The sequence below is a fragment of the Doryrhamphus excisus genome, chromosome 12, assembly GCF_030265055.1.
Source record: "Doryrhamphus excisus isolate RoL2022-K1 chromosome 12, RoL_Dexc_1.0, whole genome shotgun sequence".
NCBI lineage: Eukaryota > Metazoa > Chordata > Actinopteri > Syngnathiformes > Syngnathidae > Doryrhamphus > Doryrhamphus excisus.
This window is the reverse complement of record NC_080477.1, coordinates 12,045,744-12,073,393: the sequence shown is the minus strand read 5'-3', so window position 1 is coordinate 12,073,393 and position 27,650 is coordinate 12,045,744. Positions and strand designations below refer to the sequence as shown.

Here is a 27,650-nt window from a genome sequence, read left to right as displayed (position 1 = left end):
AATATACTGAATCATATGCAATTACAATTATAAAAAAGAATAGAAAGACTACATTTTTATTCTACTGTACTTTTTCTGCTGTTAACCTGGAATTTCTTTTGTCATATTTGTCATAACAGGCATTTCCTGAGACAGCTAAGAAAACCAACCAATGCAATACACAAAAAACATTATAAAATAAAGGCCAAGAAACGATATAATAAAAGTATATATGTTTAATACAGATTAGATAAATTTACAGTAAAAATAATCCCAACAAAAGCTGAACAATTTTTAAGCCGTCATTTAATAGTTGTTCACATAGTTTGAAAACAAAATCTATTTCCTTAAAACACGTTGGTGAACTGGGGGGGGCGGGAGTGCTTACATTGTGTTGGGAGACTTTAAATTTGTCAAAGATATGTGAAGAAAAAGACATTGTTAATTACCAAACAACATATCCTGCTTTGCCCCCTAAGAATTAAAAATGAAATGCGATTGAATCCAGTGTGCACTGATTTATTTTCCTGGTCCCATTACCTAAAGCCCTGAGAGCAATCAAAAGAGATCAAACACCACTAGTCTGGTAAACACAGAGCCTAAATAGAATGCAAACATGCACATAAAAACATACACGCAAGAAGAGAATAGAAATGTGTTGGAAATTTCCCAGTTCAGACATCAAGCATAAATAATGGAATGAAAAACTTTGGTTACCTTGTAATATTAAAAGCGGCTATATAGAAAAATACATCGTCAAAAACTAACGAATCTACATTTACAGTATATGTAGCTGCATAGCAGTTTCAGAAAATATGTGCATCCATGAGGTTTGACATAAATGCACTGTATACATGAGTACAAATAGGTTAGATTCAGGATGAAAATTGCACAACACAATGACCATATTTATCTGATCTTTGCGGTAGAACATTATTAGCACATTAAACATCACTTGGCTTGCAACTTAGTTATTGAGAACTCATTTTTACTAGCAGAGAAAGTTCGCTGTTAGACAAAACAAAGACAAATCTGTCTATTCCTATTAAACACCTTGTTCTATTGAAAGAAACCAATCACATTGAGTACTCTTGCTACACTGACCCCTATCTGTGTAAAAGTTATAATACTGAAAGTTCCTCTTTGAAAAGACATCACAGTGCCAGCAAGTCCAGTTATAATTGATTGAAAAAGTTTTACATTAAATTACCTACTTAAATCACCAGAATTTACTTGGATGCAGCAATGTACAATATGTGTTATTATTTGGAAGAAAAGGCACTTTTCTCTGTCATATTGCATCACTAATACACACCAAAGGGACCGGTCACAAATACAAACACAACTACAGAGAGTATTGAGAGTGACACAAATAAATTATATACTGTATGCTTCAGAAGACTCAGACTTTCTGGAGAAACAAAAACAAACACAATCATAAATATTCAACACTGGCAACCTTAGTTCTTCACATTCACAAGAGCCAATGACATACTGTACATACTGTAGCTGTCAGGTGTTCCACTGAACACTCAACTCTGCCCAAATGAATATAACACACCATGAGTCACAGTAGTCAAAGTTACACATATACATCACACAAAGTGAGTACTTGTAACCACGCTAGGCTGCATTTCTTACAAACAGTGCACACAAAAACAAGAAATTTGAGATACTGTACTGCCATGAGTATTTTGTCAGAGACCAGCCCCTTAATTGTTCACACAAATATGAAAAAAAACATTGGAGCAGGAATAAAAAGAGAGAAGGACCTTGGTATTTGATGGGAGATATTTTTTTATATGTATTAAATGGCAAGATAGAAAAAAAGAAAGCCATAAAACTGGCCCATCATCAGGATTTACACAAAACAAGCCAACACTAGTCGATTCTCCAAGAATGAATGAAGTAGACTGTTAATATAGACATTTTAGTGTTAACATTGGCTAGTTACAGTACATTAAGAAAGGATTAATGAACAGACCTCTGGCCAATTGGAAATATGAAAGGGAGCCTATACTGTATGTGAGCACCTGAACATGCATAGATCCAGCTCTATTCCTGTGGTGTGAAGGAGCCATGATTGAGTCCTAAAGCTCAGTGTTGAAAATAAATTGGCTGGCACAAGGACAGCTTTATATACTTTAGTATATCTGGCCAGAAAACAGGCCACCCATCGTTGGTTAGGTGGGTCTCATCTCAGGCACAAGCTTGTGCGATTCCCAGGCAAATTGCAAAGATATCTCGGAATACAAAAAGCTGCACCCACAGTCAAAATTCTTAAAAGCATACATTCTCAAAATCTTGTGAGCAGAAACAGCACGGAAAACATTCCTTCCTGGAATAGGCAAGTTTCTGAACCATAGGAATACTACAATTCTAGGTTATGCGTACCTGACGCTGAGTGATTCTATCACTATTACAGTTTGACACGATATTAAAGTACTTGACGTTCTATTATTTGTAGTATATGCAATCTCATAAAAATGTTACTACTTTGACACATTCGTTTAAAATATTCCTCAGTTAGTTGAACATTTTGGGATATGGGATAGTTTGGCTAGCAAATGAATGAGACAAAACCAAGTGGGGAAAGTTAAATTATAGTTTGTTACAGTATATCACAAATCTGTGCCAAAATAACACATTTTAAAAAACGCATTTTTGTCTCAAGTCATGCTCTGAACTCACCATTCGTCAACATTGGTCTATATCATTTAATTCTTTGCTCTTCTCCTTCTCTTGGTAAACTTTCTGTGCTATTTTCAAACCATACTACCAACATGTTCATCATTCTCCAGTCTTTTACTGCCATACACTCCCATAACTCCTGGAAACAAAGAGAGGAGTATAGGATGATTTTAGGGTCACATCTACACACCTTCAAGAACACAATTAGTTCATTAAGCAATAGGGGTGTCACAAGATCTCACGATATTGAAACATGACAAGATTGGCACGAGGCCTGGTATGATAATAAATAAGTGAATTCATTACAGGATAAATGAAAATGAACATACTGTACATTGCCATGCGCATGTGTGTGTTTTCCTAATCCGCCCCCAAACAGGCAGGAAAAGAGTTCATTCTGGTTTCAGCACCTTTGGCGTGTTTGTTCCATCGAACAACAGCAAGAACGGAGTATGCCCTTTGTCAGTCATACAGTCTATGTCGATGGAGGAGCATACAAATAGAGTGCAGAAGAGTGTAACGGAGTAGAAATATTAGTAGATTGGATTTTTAAAAATGTTTTCATTGTACTTTTCTTAAAAGTAAACTTTTCTTACAAGTAAATGTTGTATCGTCTTGTAGACCCAATCATGGGTATCATCTCGTCATGTGAACCGGGTGTCTCGTGACACCCCTTTTAAGCAATACTTTCATTACAAAATCCAACTCAGAACACTCAGATCTAGTTCACCTTAAGGTGCTAACAAGGAGACGTTTCTGTTTGGCAAATAATGCTTTAAAGTCAGTGTTTCTTCAAAAACCAAATCCAATGTTAATTGGTCAGAAGACCATTCCATTGCTCAGACAAAAAAAGCTTCCAATAAATCTTTATATATAAAAACAATTTGACTCTTCATTTACATTTGATAATATAATAATAATGAAATATATAATTAGTATGAACGAGTTAAGCTGCTGCCCGGCTCTTGCAAGCAGCTGACCAGCAGGTCATCAATCTTCTCCATGTTCTGGGAGGCGTTCATGCTGCTCTGCCCTGTCACCGACTGTGACAACGACTGGCTGAGGAGCGACTGAAGCCGGGCCTCGCTCTCTCTTTGGTTCTGGCCAGACTGGCTGATGGCTATGATCTGATCCGACAACGTGTTTCCTGATGCATTCATCAGATGACCACATTCTGAAAAGTGAAGAAGAGATGAGGATGGTTAGACTTGCTTCCAGACTTAACACACAAGACTATCAATATACTATGTTTTGCAATTGATATAAAAAGTCACAGTAACCAATCTATATATGTTTGAATATTTTCAAAGGCTAACAATTGGCTAAAAATATATGTCGGATGCCTACTACAGGTCTGACTGGCAAGGTTTTCCTTGCATTCCCGACCAGGGGCAGGCCTTGAGGCAGACACACTGAAGCGAGATTTGAGAAACTAGAGCGCCTGCATCAACAGTGACCACTTTGGCAGCACCAACCAAGCTTTAGTAACTTAATTAGTTCATTTTCATTCAAATTATGTCACGGTTATCACAACAGCTGGAACAGCAAAATACCTTACCGTTTGGAATTCCAAAAAGGAAGAGTTCAGGTTGTGTAGGCTGGCTGGGCTGGTTGATGGTCCCACTGACTGTAGACTGAAACAGCGTCCCCGGCTGCTGGACAGGTGAAGAGGTGGTCGTCTGGAGGTTTGCCACACCATTCTGCGAGCCATACATTCCTGACTGTGTGAGCTCCTGAACAACCAGTCCGCCCTGCAGGGAAGTCATGTTTGGCTGAGCCATGAAAAGTCCCACAGATTGCTCTTGCCTATTGCTGATTGTTGGTCCAAGCTGCATTGGTTGCTGATCCTGAAACAGCACTTGTTGGTGTGTATTATTGGGGTTACTTAAGGCCATGGGCTCAGAGCGGTCTTGCTGATTTCCTGTTCCCATGCCGGCTTGAGAGAAAAGCAGAGAAGGGTTCTGGGGCTCTGGGGAAACTACACTGCTGCTGGTCAATGGAGGAATCTGCCCCTGACTGCTGAACAGGATACTGGATGCCTGGTCTGTAGTGGACAGCGGGTTGCAGAATAGTAGACCAGCCTGGGGTTGTTGCTGCGGACCTGCAGATAGTGTGTTTGCAGCCGGATGCTGAGAGATGTTCTGAAACACAGATTGCTGCTGAGTTGTTTGGGAGAGGGGTTGCGTCCGGGAAGGCTGCTGTTGGTCCATTGGCACACCTTGCTGAATGGGAGAGAGCTGGCTTGGAGCCTGAAATACTGTTTGTTGCTCGGGTGCAGGCGTCTGCAGAGCGTTGAGGAAGGCCAGTTGCTGCTGCTGCTGCTGGCTGCCACTATTTGTAAGCTGAGATGAAAGAGATGACTGGGGAAGGAAAAGACTTGGGGGCGAGGCCTGCTGGTCTGGGGACTGTAGCACTGTCATGTTGTTTTGGAAAAGTGCAGCCTGCACCTGCTCTTGAGTGTGAGAGGGTTTCTGGCTGTGAAACAGACCCCCCTGTGAATCTTGGGTTTTAGCCAAAGGATTGGGATTGTGGAACGCTGGAGGTGAGGGCTGTGAGGGTGTCTGCTGGAGGAAGTTAGTCTGAATAGGAAGTAGTTCATTGGTCTGCTGAAAGAGAGTTGCATGTTGTTGTTGTTGCTGCTGCTGCTGCTGAGTCTGCTGGAAAAGAGATCCTTGGTTTGGCACAACACCTGGCGAGGAGCTCTGCTGTTCCACACTCATATGCTGGATCTGAATTATCTGCTGTTGTAGAGTCTCCAGAGCCTGCTGCTGCTGCTGAATATGCTGTTGTTGATGCTGAATTTGCTGCCGTTGCTGTTGAATTTGCTGGTTTTGTATCTGTTGATGCTGAATGTGTTGTTGTTGTTGGTTGGTCATTGAGTTGTTCTTCTGAAGTGGCAAATTACAAAATCCTTGAGGCTTAAGCTGCCTAACCGCTTCCCCTAACTGCGCCACTCTATCTGAAGGGAACATAGACATTTGCTGCTGTTGAGGCGCTGGATCACCACATAGCCCCCCCACAGACCCTGAACTGCTGACTTGGCTCTCCGGCCCAAGACCCACTATTGGCTCTATGAGGAACTGCGAGGATCCTTGCAGGAGTATCGAGTCTGCAGGCACAGAGAAAGAGCTGGTGGCCTGCTCCTGCTTCTGGATTGCATTTAAGGGCTCTGTATTGGAAAAAACAGGGGCCTGGCTTTTGTCAGAATCGCCTGAAGGCTGGATCATTGTGTTGGTAAATTCTCTGTTCTTATTCTGATGGCCGGGAGGCCTATCTGGGTTCTGCTGCACTGGACACAGGTCCAGAGTCTGCCGCTGGAACAATTAAGAAGAACAAAAGCATTTCAAGTCAAATAGCTTTTCTTTGTTATGAAATATTTTTGCGCTCCGGTCCAGATCTAGTCAGGCTTGCCGCAAAGAGCCACCCACACTGACTCCGGAAAACGCAATGGCGAGCTCCGCTCTGGCTGCAGAAACCCACAGCTTGACCAGAAAATTAGACCCCAAACGGATTCTTTCCGCCGGAGACGGAGCTGCACCACATGGAGCTGGTGTGAGCCTAAAACACGGATTTCAGGTTATAATTCTTCACCTTGAACACCCCAGAGGATTGCAGGTTGTTGGTGACCTCCATTGGAGTCACATCTTCTTTCTTTACTTGAGGCAACAGCGGAGGCATCAAGGTAGTATTTAGAACTGCAACATGTAAAATAGAAATATTATGATGACAATAAAAACATATTGTAACACAGAAGTAATATAACAACAAAAGCAGTATGCAGACTTCATTGGCTGTTCAGTATAAGATGTGACATCTTATAGGCTCAAAATTATTTGGTTAATTGTTTTTTATTAACTGAAAACCATTTGTGTTCTTACCTTTTTTATCTGTATATGAAGTACATTTTTATCTGTATGTGAAGCACTTAATTCTTCTTCAGAAAAAAGTTTGATACTTAGTTGTAAAAGTCTCATCACCTCTTGGTGAGCTTGGGAAAATAGTATAATCCTCCATCTTGGCAGGCAAAGTAATTAATTAATTCATTCATTCATGAGAGCATAACAATATATATTAGCTCATAAATATAGTTTGTATAGCTGCCATTTTGTTTATCTAAATAAAATGTTAAAAAAAAAAACACAAAAAACACAGCATAAGCTCTAATCATAAATATAGAACATTTGAGAAAGAAGATACAAAAACATTACCTTGGTCATCAAAGGAACACTTCACTGGAGAGGGAATCTCTTTCTTCACAAAAATTTCCGTATTTGCTGCAACAGAAGAATATCACAGCTCAACTAAAATCTCAACAAAACCAAATAACAAATAGTACACTGCAGAAATTTATTGTCAATATTCAATGAACAGCTTTCCAATTTTCAAACTCATGGCTATGCTGTCCAGGGACGTGGAAATGGGGGGAAAAAATCAGCTTAACCCTTAAGGAGGGTTATGTATGGGGGCCCAGAATTTGTTGCTACACTCCTGGTGCTGTCGGACAGGGTCAGAGATGCGTTTCCTCTGCATAGTTCCCCAAAATTCAAATTGAATGCAAAATGCAGTTACGGTAGTACTGAGCCGCTTAAACATTCTATTGGCAAAAAATAACACTCTGCTTAGCAAGCAGAGCAACATCAGAGCTCACAATAAGCTTCATTGAAATGGCGGGCGGGTTAATATTCCACATATTCAAACCAGCAGACAGAACACAAAGCCCGTAACAAGAAAACTGTGATGCTAATTATTTTCTGCATGCACAGAGGAAAACCTTGCCAGTTTGCATGGGTAAGGTAGGAAAGGAGCGAGTGTGTTGGAAGTTTAAAAGTACATTGTGTACATTGGCTGTCCACGCCACAGCGGGCGAACGCACTCCTTGAACTGTTGACTGTGGTTCTCCCCACCTCGGTGTAGTAATAATTCACATTACATCAGCTACAGAGCAAAAAAGAAGTGCCTTGAACAGAAAATAAATTAAATCTTTCCCAAAATAACATCAATCAACACACAAGAATCCCAAATGTATTCTTATATAAAATATGTAATATATAAATTTTCTTCTCAGAGATGGATGGAGTAGCCAACAAAACAACGGTACTAATTTAAACAACAATAAAGTGTTTTTATTTTTACTTCCTACTGTATTAATAATGTAGTGCAATTGGAGGCGAAGTAATTGGTCCCTGTTTGTGTCTGCACCATCAGTGATAGATGCACATGTCTGGACAGCATAGCAAAGCAGACAAGGTCAAGCAATCTGGAAAGGAACAACATGCTAAATCACATTTTGTTTGCTGTAAGAAAATCAAGTTCAGTTTTGGTTACATTAATAACCTGAGAGAGGGGGTGAAATGGCAAAAGTGAAATGAAGTGTAATGAACTTGAGTGCTGAATGTAGACTACAATATAGAGTAAAGACACTAAAAAAATGTTGCACGTTAGTGTTGTGTAATGAAACAGACAGGAACAAACCTGAATCTGGGTTGTACGTAAATGGCTGAACATCATGGGATCTTCCAGCATTGGTGACCACGTATATACCCACGCACACCGCAGATGTGATGGCTTGGTTTTGGTATGGTGGAACCTTCACTATCAAATGATTCTTGTGATGTTGCATGGAATTCAGACAAGACGAACAAATAACATTATACAGAGTAGTTGATGAGTGAAACATTTTTGAACAGAATGAATTTTACTCCTTTATGTCTAGAACAGTACTTCTCACATAGTGGGGGTGAACTGTGGGGGGCGTGAGAGGTAAGGAGGACTTTCATTATTAGTGCAGATGTGCCAACATGTATGAATGTATCGTACTCAGCATTCGATTTGACTCTTGAATCGGGCTGCAAAGGTTATTCGAATAATTCAAGTACTTTTTATTATTTACTATTTGATTATTAGGAATCGCTTATGTCACTAACACACGTATGTCACTCACGCAGAGGATCCCGTTTTTTGACAATATTAAATACCGATGCATATTTTCTGTTGTTTACAGGTCTTTTTTTTTTTGTGCAAAGCTTGGTTTTGCACCTAAAGCGAGTATTATTTTCCTTACTAACAAATTATACCCAGCAACTTAAGTAAAAGCTGTGTTTTTCTGTTTATTTTTTGATTGGCTGTTTAATTGTTACCCACTTACCCCTTTTCCAAAAGATTTATAATATACCATTTCATTTGAATTTAATCTTTGTTTGCCGGATTCATTCACAACAGTTAGACTCCCTCAAGAAGTGTTTCTTGTGCATGCAGTCAAATTGAATATAGTTTATATAGCTCTAAAAATGTTTTATTTTTACTTGTGAATACATTATTTCTCTCTAACCAATAATTTTTTTTTTACTCGATTAATCACCACAAATTTCAGTACAATACTCGATTACTAAATTATTCGATATCTGCAGCCCTACTCTTGAATATAAAAATTTTGTTTCAGTTTTGAGTTCAGTCTGTACAGTACAGATAAATAAATAGGTATTATCAGTTTCTCAATAGTATTTCAAATTGGTCATGAAAAAGTTTTGGCATGAGAGAACATAATTGAGAAGTACTGTTCTAGAGAGAGCTTTCAAATTGTAAAAAAAAAAAAACGAAAAAAAAAAACCTTAAAAATATTTTTAGCAAAGAACTACACATATTTATTACTCTCAGGAGTATAGTACAACAAACTCTGAACACAACACAGTATTGAGTCACACTAGGCAGCACATGGTGAAATCTGCACAATACCCTCAGACAAAATAGGTTTCCTGTCCGGGAACAAAGATTTTAACTTAAGGACCGGGAAATCATTTTAAGGTCAGTCACCAACTCTGAGGATATCCTTGCCATTCATGCCACTCATGAGCTCTTATTCATCACTTGTCACAGGCACCTTTGACTATATTAAAAAAATAATAATATAGACTGGTTTATTTTTAAATTGTGACTTTGAATTTGTCCTTTAATTCGTTTGTTGACTTTCAAACCATGTGCTGATCTTAGAGGGAATACCTATTTAAACGAAAGCTGTACATAGCCTTCATATCATTTTGTTTACAAAAGCAAAGGTCAAAACTGTTAACACATAATGAACACACCTCCGAGGTGGAATATTTAGGTCAGAATACAAAATGACGACTGAAACCTTTGAACTAGCACCCATTTAAAACGATTACTTCTCAATCACCGATTTGTGTGGTGATTGAGATAATAAAAAACAACAATCAGTTCTAACCTGGTGAAACAACTCCATGTCAATTTCAGCCTCTTCCTTCCAGGATTTTTCATCTAAAAAGAGAAGATTGTGTCACAGGTGTCCTGGACTGCAAAATATCACATTTTAAAAGGTATTTCTTACCAGAGATATTTTCTTGAAATATGACTTTGGCATCTTTGAGAAAGTTTTTGCCAATGATGAAGACCTCCTCTCCACCCCTCACTGAACAGCTGTGCAGTGACTTCTTCAGAATCTCAGGTACGCCTGCTGGCTGGGCTGTTAACAAGAGCAGGTACAGTGCTATGAAAAAGTTTGGGCACCCCTGGTAATCGCTGGTTGTTTGGATCAGCAATTTCAGTTAAATATGTGTGTGTGTTTGTATTTCATGAACCATTTTTATGACCAAAATACACCATACAAACACACAAGCTTGTGGAAACATACAACTGCAATGCATGTTGTCTCAGTATTAACAATAGATAGCCTCTACTGTTTTTGTACTTTCCTTATTGCTCCTCAATCAACTCACACAGAAACATTATGGCTGGAAGCCTCTTTCCTGTTTATAAAACTCACCACACCCTCCCACTGTTTGTATTATCACATATCACATGAATATAAGGAAATTTAAACACAATACCTCCAAATACTAATAAGTCTTCTGACCCAAAGCTATATTAAACTTTCCTTTCCAGAAGAAAATCGGTTAACTGCTCACCTTCAGTATTTTGTATAATATATATATTCGTGTCTCACCTCATATCCACTGTCTTTGGCTCCATGAATAAATATTACAAAACAAAAAGTTTCACTTACTGCAAAGGATTGAAGATGATGGTGTTTGAAGTGTGAGCACTGAGCCATCTTGACGTGGGATGTTGACCCGAAACACTAGCCTCGCACGTGTACTTTTCTTTTTAGACCCAGCCACCCCAATGCGAGCCTCCACATCAGCATTTCTGAGCTTCAAGATTCCAACACAATCCACACTGCAAAAAAATGTACAAATGTACAAATATACAATTTTGTCAATATAAAAATGTTAATAAATTGCTGATCACTTCTTTGCTTGCATAGTACACTAAATTACACTTTTAAAGTTGTGATTTAACTGATACAAGGAATAAGAAGGTTAAACTAGGTTTCAAACTTAAAAGACAGCAAATCATTACCCTTTCTGCATTCAATTTTCATCCAATACAATGTTTTTATGTTCTGAAGTTATGTAAGTTAACTACTGGCAGAGAGAAATGCATGTGAAGTTAACACGCCAAAAAACATGTGGTCCCCGTTTGTCGTTTAACATTAAAACCCTTTGAAGCCATAATGTGTGCACACATATACATACAAGTACATACGCTAAGGTCATGTTGGTACTTGGATCCAAGGGGACTTCAATGACAGTCGTTCCCCCAATATCCACCTCCTTGCAGGCTGTGGTGTTGCGGCCAGTCACACGGCAAGCTTGGTAAAATCCATGAGGTTTCACACGTCCAGCATCATTTCCCACAAACACTTGCAAAACCACATGGTCATTCACACCCTCCAGCTGTAAAACAATAACAAATGCTGTACGCTTTTCAACTTGCTTCCTCAGTAAGTAAATGTTACATAAAGATAATAAGAGACTTCTGCAAGTGCTGGCATAATTTCATCAAGGAAAGAACATGTTGAAATGAAATATTTCAACCTGGATCAAACAGTATCTGGCATCTATTCCTTTGTAAAATCTGAGTTTTAGCTAAACTACATTAGGTTGGTTGATAATCTGTTTCACACCTAGTTTTCCAACCGAGACACATAAACGTTTCTTGCTTTCAAACAGCATTGTCCATACATCATGTCTACAAGAGATAGAAATGTTTTGCAGATCTGTGAGCCGCACAAACATTCCTTGACCTCTGAATGTAGTTTCTCACCAGGCTGTCTGTCTGTCCATCATACCTTTATGGTAGGGAAGCCCTGCTGCGTGCGGTCCTTCACAGACCCTCTACTGCCTTCGGTCAGATAGCGAGCCCGGTGCTGAGACTCGGGCTGAATGAGGATCTTCAGCTCCTTCCCTTCACTTTTGGGTGGGTACTGCATTGACAGAACTCCAGCTTTCTGACGAGGTGTCTGAAGAGCTTCTTGTGAACTGAAGAGCAGACAGAGAAAAGTCACAACAAAGACCTTCTTACATATTTTATTGTCTGTGGCTGCCTCTTGTTTGAATGACCTTATTACAAAAATATGAGAACACCACCCATGTCTACCACGTTACCAATAGTGGTTTAAGAGAACATATTTGATAAATAAAACTCTTATTTGTCACAATTAGAAATCAAACATTTAAGGCCGAATAAGATGATTGCGCGAATGTCCATGAGAATGAAAACAATGCATTCTCGAACAAATTTAAAGAGATGCATTTAAACAGTTGGATTTAAATTGCAAAAAAAAATATTCCTGTTGATAGGCTCCAGCACCCCCGCGACCCTCGTGAGGATGAGCGGTAGAAAATTAATAAATGAATGAATGAATATTCCTGTTGAACCAGTGAGTGAAATGATATGCTTTTCCAAGCACTGCTTTTGTGCCTCAACTAATCCCTTGTTGCGTACATGCGCATAGCTTACTGGTTACTGATTACAGCAGGAAGTTTGTTGCAGCGCAAGCGCTCTCTAAACAGCTCGCAAGATTAAAATGTGATATCTCCTTCAGAAAAAAAATGTATTGGGGGCACTAGCCCTGGGATGATAATAAGTTAACAGTCACAATAACACAATAAAGTAAAATGAACTTGATCATTTTGCCGGCCTCAATATATCGCCATGTGCGTGCATGTCTGTTTTCCTCATCTCTTTCTTCCAAACAGGCAGGAGGAGAGTTCACTCTGTGCATTGGTTTCAGCACCTTGGCACCTTTGTTCCATTGAACAACAACACAAACGGAGTTAGCCAGTTTGTCAGTCATAAAGTGTCTTTGTCTATGTTGGTGGAGGCGGGGCCAGTAGCATCCACAGAGCAGAAAAGCGTAACATATTAAAACTTATATTAGTAGATTGCAATATATTGTTGTATATATTTTAAGATTGATTTCATTGTACTATTCTTAGAAGTAAAGATCTTGTATTGTCTCATTTTTGTAGACCAAATTTAATGACACCCTAGTAATTGTAACACAATGTAATTGTCTATTGTGTCCTTTGACAGAATGATGTAAATGGGCCTAGCTGTGTATAGAACACATTGTGCAAACCGACTGTCAATGGCATTTTTCACAAATCTATACATCTATACACATATATTATTTGTACAGCTTTACAAACCTTCCTTTTTGTCCAGACTTGTTGTCAGTGCCTAGCTGGGAAAGAACGAAGTGTGGGCCTTTGGCGCTGTCAGCATCAAAAATATCCATGCTAGCTTCGCTGGCAGGTATAGACTTGGGCCCCGGCCTTTGTCGTGGGGTACGTTTACGTGACTTTCGTGGCACTTCTGTGTTGTCATTGTAAGAGGTTGTGCTCATGATACTGAAGTTGGAGAGAGAGTCATCCATCCAGATGTTGTTGCTGTGCTCGGGGTCCAACGTTGATTCTGCTTGACAGGACATGCGACTATCACTAAGTAGATCTTGCGGAGGCGGAGAGATGTTCAATTCAGTGCGACGCTTCGGTGGCATCATATGCAGATATGGCTGGTCCTCCTGGGTTGCCGCTCCTCTCTCTCCTCCAGCCTCATTCGTGGCCAAGCAATGACCACCGCCGTTGCTGTTACTACTCCCGCCTTCGGCACCAAGAATCTCTGATATTGTCCTGCATCTCCTGCTGTCCTCTGTGTCAGCATTGCCACTGTGAACTGGGTCCTGGTCAGGGGTTGAAGAACTGCAATGCTTGGTAGAGCTAGAAGAGGTGGAAAAAGCACTGCGGGGGCCATCCATGGTCATAGAGGAGGACATGCCATCTACAGTGCAAATAATTGAAAAGTCAATATCTCAAATAGTGAAATTCAAATCCTACAGATGTTAATATTTGTGGAGTCTTAAACTTTTGTTTGTATCTTTTGTTCAACACCTTGAAATGTTTCCCATTTTCATGGCTCTTGTGCTATGTGCATGGCGAATGCTTCTATCAACTGGATGACATCATTAATTTTAAGAACGACTTGGACTTGTGTTTGGGGCGATAACTGAACTGAGTACTGAGTTGTTCTTAAATCTCAAGCCCAACTCTACAGTGTCGTGAATGATTAGAGAAGCATGTCCACCTGCAGTACCCATAAGAAGTGCCTGCATAAAATAACTATTTTCTCTCTGCTCATGTAGAAGTCTTGTTATCGAAGTGATTTAGTTTAGGAGATTTTAGATAAAAATAGTAAATGGAGCATAATATGTTCTATTTTCTAAAATTGTAATTGCATTCCAAGTTTAAAAATCTTTCTACTTTGCTAGAGTACTACAACTGAGCATGATAGTATGCAATTACGCTTGCATTCCCTCCAACTCCGCCACCCTCAGTGACAGTATCACCATCCGGGTTTTTGCCTAAGTGAAGGGCATGAAAATTGCAAACCATCATACAACACAGTATCAGCAGTGCTGATGATATTTAGGTGTGTACAAAAAAATAAAGCATTGTTTTTGGGTTTTTTTTTTTACTAAAAAAGGGTGAAAAAGTAACATAGAATAAAATCTCTAAAAGTTGACAGCGTAAAATAAATGCAGTCAAAATGTGCACAGTGGTGCATGCCAGTTATGGGAGCTTATATTTTGGTTAATTTTTGTGTTTTGCTGTTAAGGTCAAAAACTGGTTGGGATTGGAGCCACAGAGACAAAATAAACAAGCTTCTGACCTATGAAGCAGAGAACTGCAGACCATTTTATATGCAGACACTCCCTGCTTCAGAGGGAACTTCCTGGAATAAAAATGAGACAGCGAATGAGCAATAGGGGCTGAACAGTAAAATTGTTGTCAGATTTTTTTATGGAAAAATAAAACAATGGTTTTGTTTATACAAAAAAAAATGTTGCTCCAGCATGCCGGCACACTGTAATTTAGAAAGCACAATGAGATGTATGAATAGTGGGGAAGAGTGGGGTTAACTTGCAGACTATAAACAAAGTCAAATTGGACCTGGCATTATGGACTGTTTTGGGATTTATTACTTTGCAAACGTAGCAAACTGTTAATGGAGAGACAAAGTCAGAGACAGAGGCACAGTAAAAAAAACATCACAGCCAAAAATGTCAACAAAGACATGAGAAATGTCAACAAAGCATCACTTAAACTAGAAAATAGGGACAAGTGTCAGAGAGCAACAACAGCAACAACTGGTCAGATGGGTTAAGAAGCCACCATCCACTTTTTAGCATTCATCCTGTTCATGAGCACAAGAAAGAATGTACTAAACTCATCAAATACATTCATTCAGTCAAATACTGTTGTTTTAATGTGGCAATCATATTCACTGGAGTATCAGGCTAGACTAAGGAATGTTGTCTATTGTTCTTGCTTTTCCTTTTATTAGTCTTTCTTGGCAACTCTACCTATAAAAACTTCCATTTCAAAGTCATCTTTTCAATGGTGGCACAGGGACTGAATCTGTGCAAGTTGAGAGTCATCTATTTTCTAGTAGTTGTCCTCATATTTGTTTGTGCACTTTATCTTTCTGTGTAAGTGGTTTTGGTGGTCCAGGTAGCTGCTTTGTTCTTTGAAAGGAAGCACATACACTTATTATTGTTACCTGGCCATGACCATTTACTTGCATGGAATAGTCTTAGAAATAGTGTCAAATGGACTAATTGGTTTACAAGACTTTTAAACAACTTATTGTTTTCACAAAATACAGTATATACACTCACCCATCACAGGGATGGTCAGCTCCATAGCACTGTGCTCACAAATGTTATCAAATAAACCATCAGCCTTTTTAACACAATGTAAACTCAATGTGCATTTGTGCAACAGTGGTCCGCCCTTCACATTAAAATCAAAGCTATATTTTTAATTATTATTTCAAAATCAAATTAAAGTGCAGCCACAGTGAGTAAACAACTAGCACACATCCATTAGGTAACTCATGGTAGACAAAGTGTAAAAGCTGTAATACGGGTTTTTTTGTGCATATTTTCTCCAGCAAAACCCTAACCTGTTGTGTAATTACTTCTGACGACATGTGACATGTTTTTGTGGAACCCATATATGCATGAGTGGAAGAATAAAGACAAGAATGTGGGGAGTGAAGCACTATTTTTTCATTCTCCAACCACTATTGTTGTTCCGCAGCCATAGATGTTTTCCCTTGTGAAACTATCACGCTGGAATGCAACAGTGATTATTAGATCTAACTACATACAAGAATTAAAAATTTCAAATCTGACAATTCACACACTAATGATGAGTGAATCTGATGGTAACCATAAAACATCTGACTAATGGAACAACTGTTTAATCACAAGTTCAACATAACCTTTCACCCAAGCCCACCAGACAAGAGGTAAGTCACTTCATCCACAGGAAACATACTTATGCATACAAACAAACCCTAAACAAACAAAATTAAACATTGCCGTCAGAGTGATATTATCCACCTGCCTAGTATTTAGAACTACTCTCGTTAAATATATATCCCCTAAAATCATGCAAATGTGTTTTTTTCATAATGTAGAAGGACGTTGTAGATAGCAGGCCTACAAAGTGGGATCACTTACATATATATTCACAGGCAATACTTTTTTCTTCCCATGTGCAGATATTCCATAGAAGAAATATGTTGTTTTGTGTTGGGGAATGAACAAAATCGATCTGAATCAAAAAAAAAGGGAGAAATTAGGATCTTACCAGAATCTAAAGCAGCTGAAGGAAGTCCAGCCTCTCCACCACTGGTTTGGCTCATCGTTTTTAGGTTCTGCTGGATAGTAGAAGGAAACTCCAGCTCTCTGGGCAGAAGATCATATACTGATTCTGGGGGAGAAGAGAAAAAATAAACCTATAACAACGGGAGGCGAAGTCACTGAAGTAGATGCAATTGTAGCCAACAAATAATGGTGACAGACAGGCAAAAGCTGACATGAGATGGAGAACCACCTCATTGAGTGTGTATGTAATGTATCCCTCAAGTATTACCAGATAAAATTTCTGATCTATAAGCAACAAAACCTTTGTTAGAAAGCTAAGATAATATCTTTAGAGATGTCCTCTGGGGTCCAGTCTAACGAGATCAAACTCAAATCAAAATAGCATAGCAACTGAAGCGTGTGAACAAAAACAGATCTTATTACAAACAGCCAGCAGGGTTGCACAACGCTTTTCCCTGTCCTCTCCATGCCTCTCACATGGAGAAGAGAAAGCCTTGGGTCAACAGCATGACAGACGGTTTACTAGCAGCCTGATTCATCATCCAAATATTATGGTACGGCGCTAGAGCAGCCATTACAGTTGCCCGACTCTCCCCCTTACCAACTGCCAGCTTTAATTACTTGCAGCTGAGCCCTAGGGGTTTGGTGTGTATATCAGACACTTAAACCCTCCCATTGTTACCTCTCACTGCGTCCAAAACTCAAACCTGGGATATACTGAAAGCAGCCAATGTCTCATGATTCCCAAAGCTCTGTAGTCTCTTACAGCTCAAAGCAGATGAGCAGGGAATGCTGGTTCCCAGAAAGGAGGCTTAATTCTTTTACTTAGCAATGAACCCAAGAGTGGAGGTTTGAGTGCGGCTATGCTGCCCATTTCCCAAGTTCTCATACATGTGCTGAGATGTCAACCACCACCTGTACAAAAACACTCCCTATATCTCCATCTCCACTTTTGGGGGGCTCATTCGTAGAGAGCACATGCAGAAACATGTGCTCCAAGTGGGCAGCCTTTCCTGTAAACACATTGCCAACCGCACTGGCAGAAAATATGTACACTTCCCTCCACTCAGTGGTCTCGCATCACTGGCTGGACTGTTCAAAGTGTTTCCACAAGCCCTGGATGTTTTGAAATAGTAAAAACTTGGTTTGTTTCTTTGTAAGCAGACAGAGTGCAATTCTTCATTCCCACGTGACAAACCTCTCTCCTTTTCCCACCAAGTATATAAACAACGAACCACATCATCTAATGTTTGGCATGGCACCTTAGCATGGACGCACTGACGCACACAGTCTCACATATCATAAGGGATTGCAGTCTAACTTAAAAGATACACACTCGGGTATGTTGCTCACGTGGGTATTTTTTTTACTCTTTCCCTTTGCTTTAAAGCTGGGGTACTCATACTCATTTTGGTTTAGGGACCACATACAGCCAAATTAGATGTCAAGTGAGCCGGCGCAATACAATCACAATATAATTACCTATACATAACAATAAGTCCAATTTTCCCCTCTGTGTACATGCAAAAAAGCATAAATACATTAGAAAAATGTCATATTTAATGAAATATCCTTTCACAAAACATCATTAATAGTGTCAGATTTCTCAAGACAATGTGCACAAGTACAAAAAAAACTTCAACTGGAACTGAAAAATACTTTAAAATTACATACTTAAAACTTGAACAATAAAAGCTGTGACTTTAAATTGCACATTTTGTTACTATTTCGACAACAACAATTCATTTTCACAGAACTGCATTCTTTGAGTGCAATCTGTATGTAGACTTTTTTTTTAAACCATCTGTTGGTCTGAAGGAGGAGACAAATACATATAGCCAGTTGAGCAATATCTGTCATGTCAGTGATCTCATCAATTGCAACAGAAAATGCAAGAAATTACTTAACTCTGTATTTCCACTACCTGTTTAAATCTGTTCATACAGTAGTTCAGTATATCCTCCTATGAACCTATTCTTCATCTGACAAATGTTGTCAAATGTTTGTCACTTCTTAGAACACGCATGTTCTGCAGCCTTCATCATGCATGATGTCATCATGCATGATGTAACAAAGTCACTGTCAGAATACGACTTTCATGCTTTGATACTTCGCTGACCTCTTGGCTCCAAGTGAAAAATGAGCTTCTCTCTCCTCAGTTGTCCTTGCAAAATATTGTATTCTTCACCATCTCATAGTGGCACCAACTACTGTATTATATTCAGGTTTCTCGTTTATTTCTGTGAATGAACAGTCCTTTGTGCCTCTTCATCTACTCTGATTAAAACAATACACCCCTCTGCTCTGGCTAATACAGTGCTGCCCCAAGTGCATGTTTTAAGAATAGCACTTTGATGATTTTTTTTTACTTTCAAAATTGAATTGAATTGTGTTTGACACTCCTGCTTTACTGAGCACTATTACTGCTTTACATGAGCACTATGCATTCATTATTCATTTTATCATCACATCCTTGATATGTTGTGTTCTGGTAAGTGGTGCAGGATTGATGTAAAAAAACACACACAAAAACAAGAGAGAGGCACTCACCAAATGAATGGAAGGACTTATACTGCCATTCATTTCGTTCACATTCCTGCTGCTTGCTCTTACTAGTCCCGACACCTGGGGCGTGGCACGTTTTTTGGATGAGTGACTGATTAAACCCCTTCTCCAGTCCACAATCTTCCCACTCTCTCTACTGTCTTGTTTTGCAGTATCATAGACACATATATGTATTTTAACTTGTAGAGCAGGATTGTGTTATCCAACGTGTGGAATTTAGAATGACCCATTATGCATTTTTAAATGAGCTCAAAGAAAGTACCTCAAACCTAGCAAAATATGGATCACTACGTCATAATACCTGAGGATAGTAAGACTTCTGCAGCAAACCTTGTACAACAACCCTAAAATGTTTACAGCCAAGCCTACACAAAGACTGCCAAGGGCTCTATAGCAACACAGCTCAACACACAAGTCAGCTTGATTCTTGTGAGCAAACAAAAGCGAATAATCCAATTTAACTAAAAAAAAAATAAGATGCGATATCTTTTTTGTAAAATTTAACTATAGATTATCTTTTAGGGATAGTACCACAGGGTGACAACAATGGCATTGATACGATGTTCAAGGTTAACTGGTGTATGGGTCAGGTTTTCATTCAAGTCTAGGCCTGTAATGAAAATGGATAAATCAACTTAAACGATCAAAAAAAAAAACAGATGATTATGACGCACGATAAATTGATATGTGTCAGTTCTCTCTGTGACACAGGCTGGATGAAAAGAGGGTTCACTCTGTGCGCATTGGTTCTATATTTCGAATGAACTTACAGAGTGGGCTCTCATCTCATTCAGCCTCTTTGTGCAGGTGGGGCCACTAGCTACTAGCTACAGCTAGCCAGCTCTGTGAGCGCAGACTACACAAAATATTCCCCGGTGTAAGTTCATGTTTTCTGTTGAAAATGTTTGCATTGAAAGTGAATGGGTACTATTTGGCAACCTGTACTACTACCTCCATTCTGGTAATTGCACACGTGTGACATGGCTCAGGCGGAAGAGTGCCTGGTTCCCATTGCAGAGGTTGCCAGTTAAGTTCCTGTGTGAAGCTCAACTTCCGCAGTAGTCTTACATTTGTAAGAAAGTAAGACTAACCCTACTTTTCAGCATATTTCCACAGCATTTCAGTCCAGCTTCAGCTCTTCAGGTTCCTACAATCAACTCCTACAATCATTCTCCATTTCAACTTTTATACTTTTTAAAAGCATTTCACTTTTGCTTCAGCTTTTCAGAGAATTCACACACAATGTCTACTGACATAATCTAGTTGGTATTAAAATGATTAATGTTATTACACATTTTGGTCAAACAAAGTATAGATTACAAAACATTCCTTTTTCTTCCATGTTGATTTCCTCTAAACTGGAATCTACCCCTCATTTTTGAAGTAGAGATCTTTTATAATTACATTCCATAAAATTGGACAGTGAAAAGCCAGATGTAGCAGATGGGGCTGCAGTGAAAAAGGTTTGCTCTGTGACTGTTTTTATACTGAGTGATGTGCTGGAGGGTATTAAGTAAGAGGAATTACAAATTGTACATTAGATTAGCAGAAACAAAAATCAAAAGCGGATATAACAGTTAAATTACCAATTTATTCACATTCGTAGTTACTGAATATATGTTACTTAAAACATTACCCATAAAAAAACGCAATTATAGCTACCGTCAGAACACATTTGAATGGTGGCGCCTTCTAGAAAAAGGAGGGACGAAATATCAAGCCCAACATGAATGCTGGACTTGAAAAAGCTGTGGAATTAAATTCTATTCAAACACAAATGCACGCATACGTGCGTGTCTTGTGTCAGATGAGCCATTTCTGTCTGATTCAGAGGACGGTGGTGCTGAAGCAACAGGAAAAGCCTTTAGCAACAAAGACACATTCACCAACAGCATGACATCATCAAGTGACTATGCAAACTGTTTAATTGAGTCAACACCGACGTGGATTTGTTACAAAACGTTGTGTGCAAAAGTGACCTAAATGAAGAAATTAAGATTGTAAAATAATAAAGAAATAAGAAATAAGAAATAAAGATTGTAAAGGTGGTAAGTGAATGTGTGAACGTTAAGCTCACAGAGGTATGATCATATTCAGTCCTAGAGCACTCGGGAAGTCATAAGAGAACAGCAAGAATGCCAGTCAACATCTCAAAACAATCACGGCTTTAAAAGCAAATAACACAGCGGTATCAGAGGAGTAAAAGTAAAATGTAATTGGTGGTGTCAGCTGTCACAAAGTCTGCCATGATTAGTGGCATCAAACCTCTCTCTGTGCTGTTGTTATGGACGGAAGCAGCAATCATTGCTATGAGCTTTCCCCAGGAAAGAAGTTCCGGTAATGCTTAGCATGAGCAAAGGTTTATTTTCCCATTTATGTGTTTATATGACCTAATAATCAGGTTGATTCTGAGACATGCCTTTAAAGTTAGTATAGCTACTGTATTTTTTGTGCGCATAAAATGGGTCAATGCCCCCATACACACCCCCATCCCTTTCAAAACAGAAACAGGATTGTCTTGATGATGGTTATCACCTTACAAGTCGACAATAACACACTCAACAGCTCTCTACTTTTAACTGCTATGATTTTACTACCGGGCTACTGTGGCGCCTTCAAGGTCGCACAGATCACACCTTAAAACACCTTTGTCCTTCTGCCAAGGTTTTTCAAGCTGACACAGAAAAAAAGAAAGACAAAGACAGAAGATAATGAAAGATTTTTGCATCCCAGATTTTTGTCCAAAATGACTTAGCTCACAAGAGGCATCACAAATGAACATCAAGTTGCTGAAAATGGTGTTCAACATGAAGGAATATGCCTACGGGCAGATAGCGGGCTGCATATGCATGACTGAGATTTTTCAAGACTGTGTTGGTTAATGTTGTACAACTTGCATTTCTAGTAATAAAAACAGAGGAATCTCTTGGCCAACAGTGACTTTATTGTGTAACTTGTTTTGTTTTTAAAAGACATTTGATGCTCAAAGTCGGTGCAGCTCATTTATCACACTCACACTGATAAGTACTACAGTACACCGACAAAACACACCACTGTGACCAAGGTCTCCACTGTTCACCCAAAGCAGATTAAAAACACCACAAGCAACTCACACCTTATTTTGCGCTGATAGTGTACCACAGTTTTCTACCAAAATTAAGAAGTTAAAACAATGTTAGTTGTGTGTTTGGAAATGTTGACATGACAGTCTTCTCATGACAATATGGTGGTGATTTTTATTCATTTTTGTATTTAATTCTAAAACTTCAAAATCTTAAAATCTTAAGATAAACGAAAGAAAATATGTTAAACTAAGCAAGCATCGAAGGATTAATTCTGCTTTTTCTTTGTTTTGCCACTTATTACAAAAGAAGCAGTCCCAACAGGGAGTGTTAAGGGGGAAAATGTGACTCAAGTTGTCAAAAAGTCCAGCAAAAACATGCACATTTTAAAGTAAAAGATGCTATCCCCTAAACCATGATGTCGAACAATCTGTGCTCTCAGGTCACTTGACAATTGTTTTGAGGCTACCATGATGCTACTCTTCAGAGAAGATAGAAAGAGGAGAACAACTTGCAATTGCCCGTATGCCTTAAATACCCTTTCTAATGATTGGCTTCGCTTGTGTATGTAGCGTCAATCTAGCTTACCAAACAATTTTTTTTGCTCCAATAATTAGTGCTAAAGGTATTCCTATCAATAGAAAAAGGGTGCCCACATCTACTTTTGTTTAATTATTGCATACTTTCTGTAAATCCTATAAACTTCATTTCACTTCTCATCTATCACTGTGTTGGTCTGATATTTGATATATTTAACTGAAATTGCTGATCCCAACAACCAGTGATTTATAAAGGAAAATATTGAAAATTATCAGGGGTGCCCAAACATTTTCATACCACTGTATATGACACATCGATTTGAGCAAACGTGCTGCGGGTGTTGGGGTATTTCTATTGATTTTACTTTATAAAATGTAACAGATATCATATATACATGAGGAGCAATCATATGCTAGTTATTCTGTGACTTGGCTATGCCGCACGCATGCTCTTGTTTTTTTGTTTTTTTTCATGTTGTCAAAATGTTGCAGTCTTATCCTCACTGTGACCAGACCTTCCCAAAGCTGTACACCTCAGGGACACACTGATTTCCGATAGGAAAAACTATTTATAAATGTAACTGAGAGGGTCTGTTGTAGTGTTGTCTTTGTAAACCAATATCAATGTGACAGTGACGATTAAAACGGAGTACGGGTTTTTGTAAGCACGAGAAGGAGTCTAAGCTAACCTACCACCAATTGGCATCATCGATGGCTGAGATATGGAGGGTGACTTTTGGCCATCCTACTGCCCCATGACCTTCTCCGACAAGTCTATGGCAAACGAGGGGAGACAATAGATTGAAGGAACAAGATAGAACTAACATGCAAGGAACAGATGAGTGTCAGTCAATTTCAAAGCAGCAATCACCATAACTATTTGCTCGCCAAGGTAAAGCAGGTGGTGGACACCATCTGCAGGAAGTGTGGCCTCGATGATGAGACAGTGGACCAAGATGTGTATGACTGCCCTCGTTTTCCAAAACTATACAGATGTCCCGATTTTGAAGATTGGATAATATCGGTTCCTGCCACAAGATCGGGCCGATCCAGTTTTATGGTAGGTGCGTTAATAGGCTTCAAAGCTGGTTGCCAATCGACACCCGCCACCATGGTGTACTGTGGTAAAGTTAGTTTCACTTTGGACGTTGGATATTAGGGTCCTAACTACAGTGGTAGTTCCTCCTCACTGTGCCCGGACTGTTACGTCATGGCGCGGGGAGCTCGCACAGGAAGTGCCGCTCTAACCGCTGGTTGTTAATAGTAGGGACCGTCAATAAATTACTGTTGCGTTGAAGAGAGTGTAACCGAGCAGGTGAGGATTCACACTAATGTTATGGGAGTGCAGAATAAACAAAAGGACAGGGACAAAACTGCAGGAGGCACGTTTATCCAAGCTTGTTTATCTCTCCACTGACTGCCGTCATTCTAAATCACAAATGTCAAATGATTAGTCATAGTCATACCCTAAAGCTATTTCACACACCCATTTTATCTTTTATTGGATGGACTTCTTATTGAATTAGGGACCTGACTTGCACAGATTTGTGGAAAAGCCAAACAATATTGCTGGTCATGCTGTGTCATACAAAAGTAAATTTAGAAATACTTACGCACATTATTTTCAATGCTTTGAAGCGCTATTTTCATGACCATATTCAATTCCACAAATTTATGTTTGCAACAAAAACTTAATATATAAAAAAAAGGATTGGTACAAATTGGGATCCGATCCGAAGACTAAGAAAAAATCAGGTTGGAAGCCAAAAATGTGGATCGAGACATCCCTAATCAAAACCCAACCCTCTTGACGTCTCCCAACCGGGATCACCAACCAATGCCGAAATAACCCTCTGAGAATTGTTGGTCAACATCAATGACAATAACACAAACAGCACCCCTAAGGCAAGGGTTTCTTTCAAAATGGACAATTGCATTGGATTGCAGCAAGGACATGAGTTGACACCTTCACTGCAGCTTCTCATCTGCCAATGGAAAGGGCCAAGAGTCCGCTCATTTAATATTTAATATCGTCAGATGCATCTTGCTGTGGAAGGAAACGTGAAGGTGTGATGTTCAACCTCACAGGTCCTCTGGGTTTTTCACAAATAATTGACAATTCCACTGCCATATGACAGGAAGCTGATTCCGAATTGGACAAGAACCTTGTGTACAAAATGTCTATGTTAAGATTTACATAAAGCACAACTGTACCACTCAAGACAATGATACGAAAATACATAATTACACATAAAAAAATAGATGCTCAGAAAAGTTATTTTGCTCCCAACACTTTCCAAAAAAGTAATTATTTCAAAAGGCAAATACGATTATGTGGTGATTTGAGAAATTCAAACATCAGCCATATGTAGCTAATTAAAAACAGACAGGGAGACAATAGACTGTTTCTTTTTTTCACAAACAGATGCATCTGGTAGGCTGCAGAAAATGAACAACACTACTAATAATGCACAATGCAAGATCCTCTCATGAACCCAAGATGTTGTCTTTGTCATTATAGACTTCGGGCAAGTGCAGACTCATCATTATATCATTACAAAAGACCAGGAGACCAAAAAGTCATAAAATGTTGAAACTAACCAAGATATGCAAGTCAAATTATATGGCTGAAAGGTCACGCAAAAACTTGATTGCTAGCAATGATGTACCGATGAAATACTTCATGTATTAGCATTTAACACAATTTAAATTAAGGGAGGATTTCATGAAAGTTCTGTTAAAATGTTATGTAAAACATTGTCTGTACAGGTAATAAAAGGTCTGTGATGCCACCACGTAAGCCAAACAAATTTGAATTGATTGTTTTTGGCCTTTAAGGTTCCGACATAGAGATCAGATTTCCACAACAGGTTAAACCACTCCAAACCATATATTGAATTTTGCGGCTGAAACAAAGTCACAAGTGTGCAGTAAATACCAGAGGAGGTGATATTTTGACCTGAACAGATTTGTCTTTTAACTGGGGTTTGTTTAAAGTTAATGGTTAATCAATTAGATTGAAAAGAAGGTAGCGATGACAGACAATCCACACCACTTTCTTTGCATCACGTCAACATAAAATAATGTTTGTACAACAAGAACTTCACTTAAAAGGCAAATCTTTGTCAGATTAGTTGAATAAATGTGTGTACGGATTTGTTAGTGTAAATGAGTGAGTGACAGGAGGAGAAAGTACAAAAATAGAGCAAGTTTAGGCACATTCACGTGGTTGTTTCGGGAAGTGAACTTTAGAGAAAGTCACGTTAATGGAGCAAAGGACAACACAGCGATGGCAATAATGTTCCCTTACCAACTACATTTAGAAGCCGGCTTTTCATATTTTCTGTTTAGCTACCAACGAGTTCATGGCAGAAAATACAGGATCATTGTACTACTAAATCCCCATAAGGCCTAATCTGATGTTTTCCCTCCGCTTTGTTTTTTCTTTTTAACATCAGATATCAACAACATTTCTAGGCAATCAAGTATTTTGAAGCGCATGCCACCAAGTTTGCTTAACACAGCAGAGTCAATATTAATACAGCGATTTAAGCCAAGGTTTACACACCAGGCAGCCAGCCCTTTAATGATTGACCAGGCTTAGGTTGGGTGTCAATAGGAGAAAACTATTTAGAGATGTCCGCTTTTGCAATTGTGACAGAAAACTTCACAGAACAGATGGAAAGCCATTACATGCATTACCTTTACTGTATAACACATGTTTTCATATGGACAAAGTCTGCACAAATTGGTTGCATAATTGACACACCATTCTTGGCTACCAGGAGCATATAAATTATTCTGGAGCTAAAAATAACTGACTAAATACATGAAAACAAAAATTTGCATTCATGGAGTATCCCAATATTAACCTGCACACATTCAGTTTAAATGTATCTGTTAGATTAGATCTGGTCTGACTTCTGCACCTCACTATTGGATGTTTGCATGTATATATGCATGTAAACATGAAACTGGACACTGACTTCATGAATACAAACAGAGGTTCTTACTAGCACCTACTGCTAACCCTCACCTGAGGGCTTGTTTAGGCCCCCATGCAGAACACTCACTTTATGTTTATTGGCCAACTAGCGCCCCTCTTCAAGAAAGTGTGATGCCCCGAAGGGAGACCGAAGCACAAACTACCCACAGAAAGTACGGCACTGCTTTCCAATAACATAAACCAAACTGGTCTGACCGGTGTGAGCTAGCAGATAGGGGCTTTTTAGGGGTGGGGGGAGGTCGTTTTGACCATACAGGTGCCATCGCCCAAATAAATTCAACATTAAGCGTCAAATGGGACTTTTGTTACCTGTGAAGTGCAAGGATCCGGGAAAAGTCACGTCGAGCTCCCCGCTGAAGAGTGCGACAAAGTCAGAGGGCATCGCAATCCCTCACGACAGCGGAAACCGGACAATGTCTGGTAAAAAAACACAAGCGTGACGTCACAGTTCCGTCTGTCCCCTTTGCGTTGGTAACTCAAACAGGAAAAAAAATGTCCAAACTTGCGTCCACTCGCCGTGACCGTGTAGTTTTTGCTTGCTAACTGTATCTGCTGTCACCTCGCTACTCACCCACACAAAAACACACCCTCGCCTCCGCCCCTTGGTCTTCCGAGGAAGCCGCGGACGAGTCGGTTAGTGTGACACTTTAAGAAGCCACGCCCACACAGGTGACGCAATACGTCACATCACCAACAGCCACTTCATTAGGTACACTTGTGCAATCGTGCAATAGTTTAGTTTATTTTGAACATACTTTTCACAATTCAGCACGTCT

The 27,650-nt window shown here is 39.3% G+C and overlaps 1 protein-coding gene across 5 annotated transcripts; it reads right to left on the bottom strand.

Annotated features, from left to right (window-relative positions):
* Window positions 1-208: 208 nt before the first annotated feature.
* Window positions 209-27,502, bottom strand: nfat5b (nuclear factor of activated T cells 5b). 5 transcript variants are annotated; one of them, XM_058089216.1, is made up of 14 exons: window positions 27,446-27,502; window positions 27,184-27,291; window positions 16,686-16,808; window positions 13,179-13,809; window positions 11,816-12,005; window positions 11,230-11,420; window positions 10,688-10,860; window positions 10,013-10,147; window positions 9,890-9,942; window positions 8,143-8,275; window positions 6,879-6,944; window positions 6,262-6,365; window positions 4,229-5,984; window positions 209-3,844 (listed from the first exon to the last, which is right to left on the bottom strand). In XM_058089216.1, exons 2-14 carry the CDS (start codon window positions 27,254-27,256, stop codon window positions 3,603-3,605), a joined length of 3,870 nt encoding a protein of 1,289 aa, XP_057945199.1. In that variant the 5' UTR covers window positions 27,257-27,291; window positions 27,446-27,502; the 3' UTR covers window positions 209-3,602. The 5 variants fall into 5 exon arrangements, with proteins under 5 accessions (XP_057945199.1, XP_057945200.1, XP_057945201.1 ...); XM_058089217.1 differs by lacking the exon at window positions 27,446-27,502 and adding an exon at window positions 23,562-23,642 and having other exon boundaries at window positions 27,184-27,439; XM_058089218.1 differs by lacking the exon at window positions 27,446-27,502 and adding an exon at window positions 14,698-14,760 and having other exon boundaries at window positions 27,184-27,210.
* Window positions 27,503-27,650: the final 148 nt, after the last annotated feature.

Excerpts from the sequence above, each read along its gene's own strand:
- nfat5b (XM_058089216.1), bottom strand. The coding sequence starts at position 27,256 with ATGCCCTCTGACTTTGTCGCACTCTTCAGCGGGGAGCTCGACGTGACT. Across the intron at positions 11,421-11,815 it reads AGGGCTTCCCTACCATAAAG|CTGGAGGGTGTGAATGACCA; the intron begins GTATGATGGACA and ends ATTGTTTTACAG. Across the intron at positions 10,148-10,687 it reads ATCATCTTCAATCCTTTGCA|CCCAGCCAGCAGGCGTACCT; the intron begins GTAAGTGAAACT and ends TCTTGTTAACAG.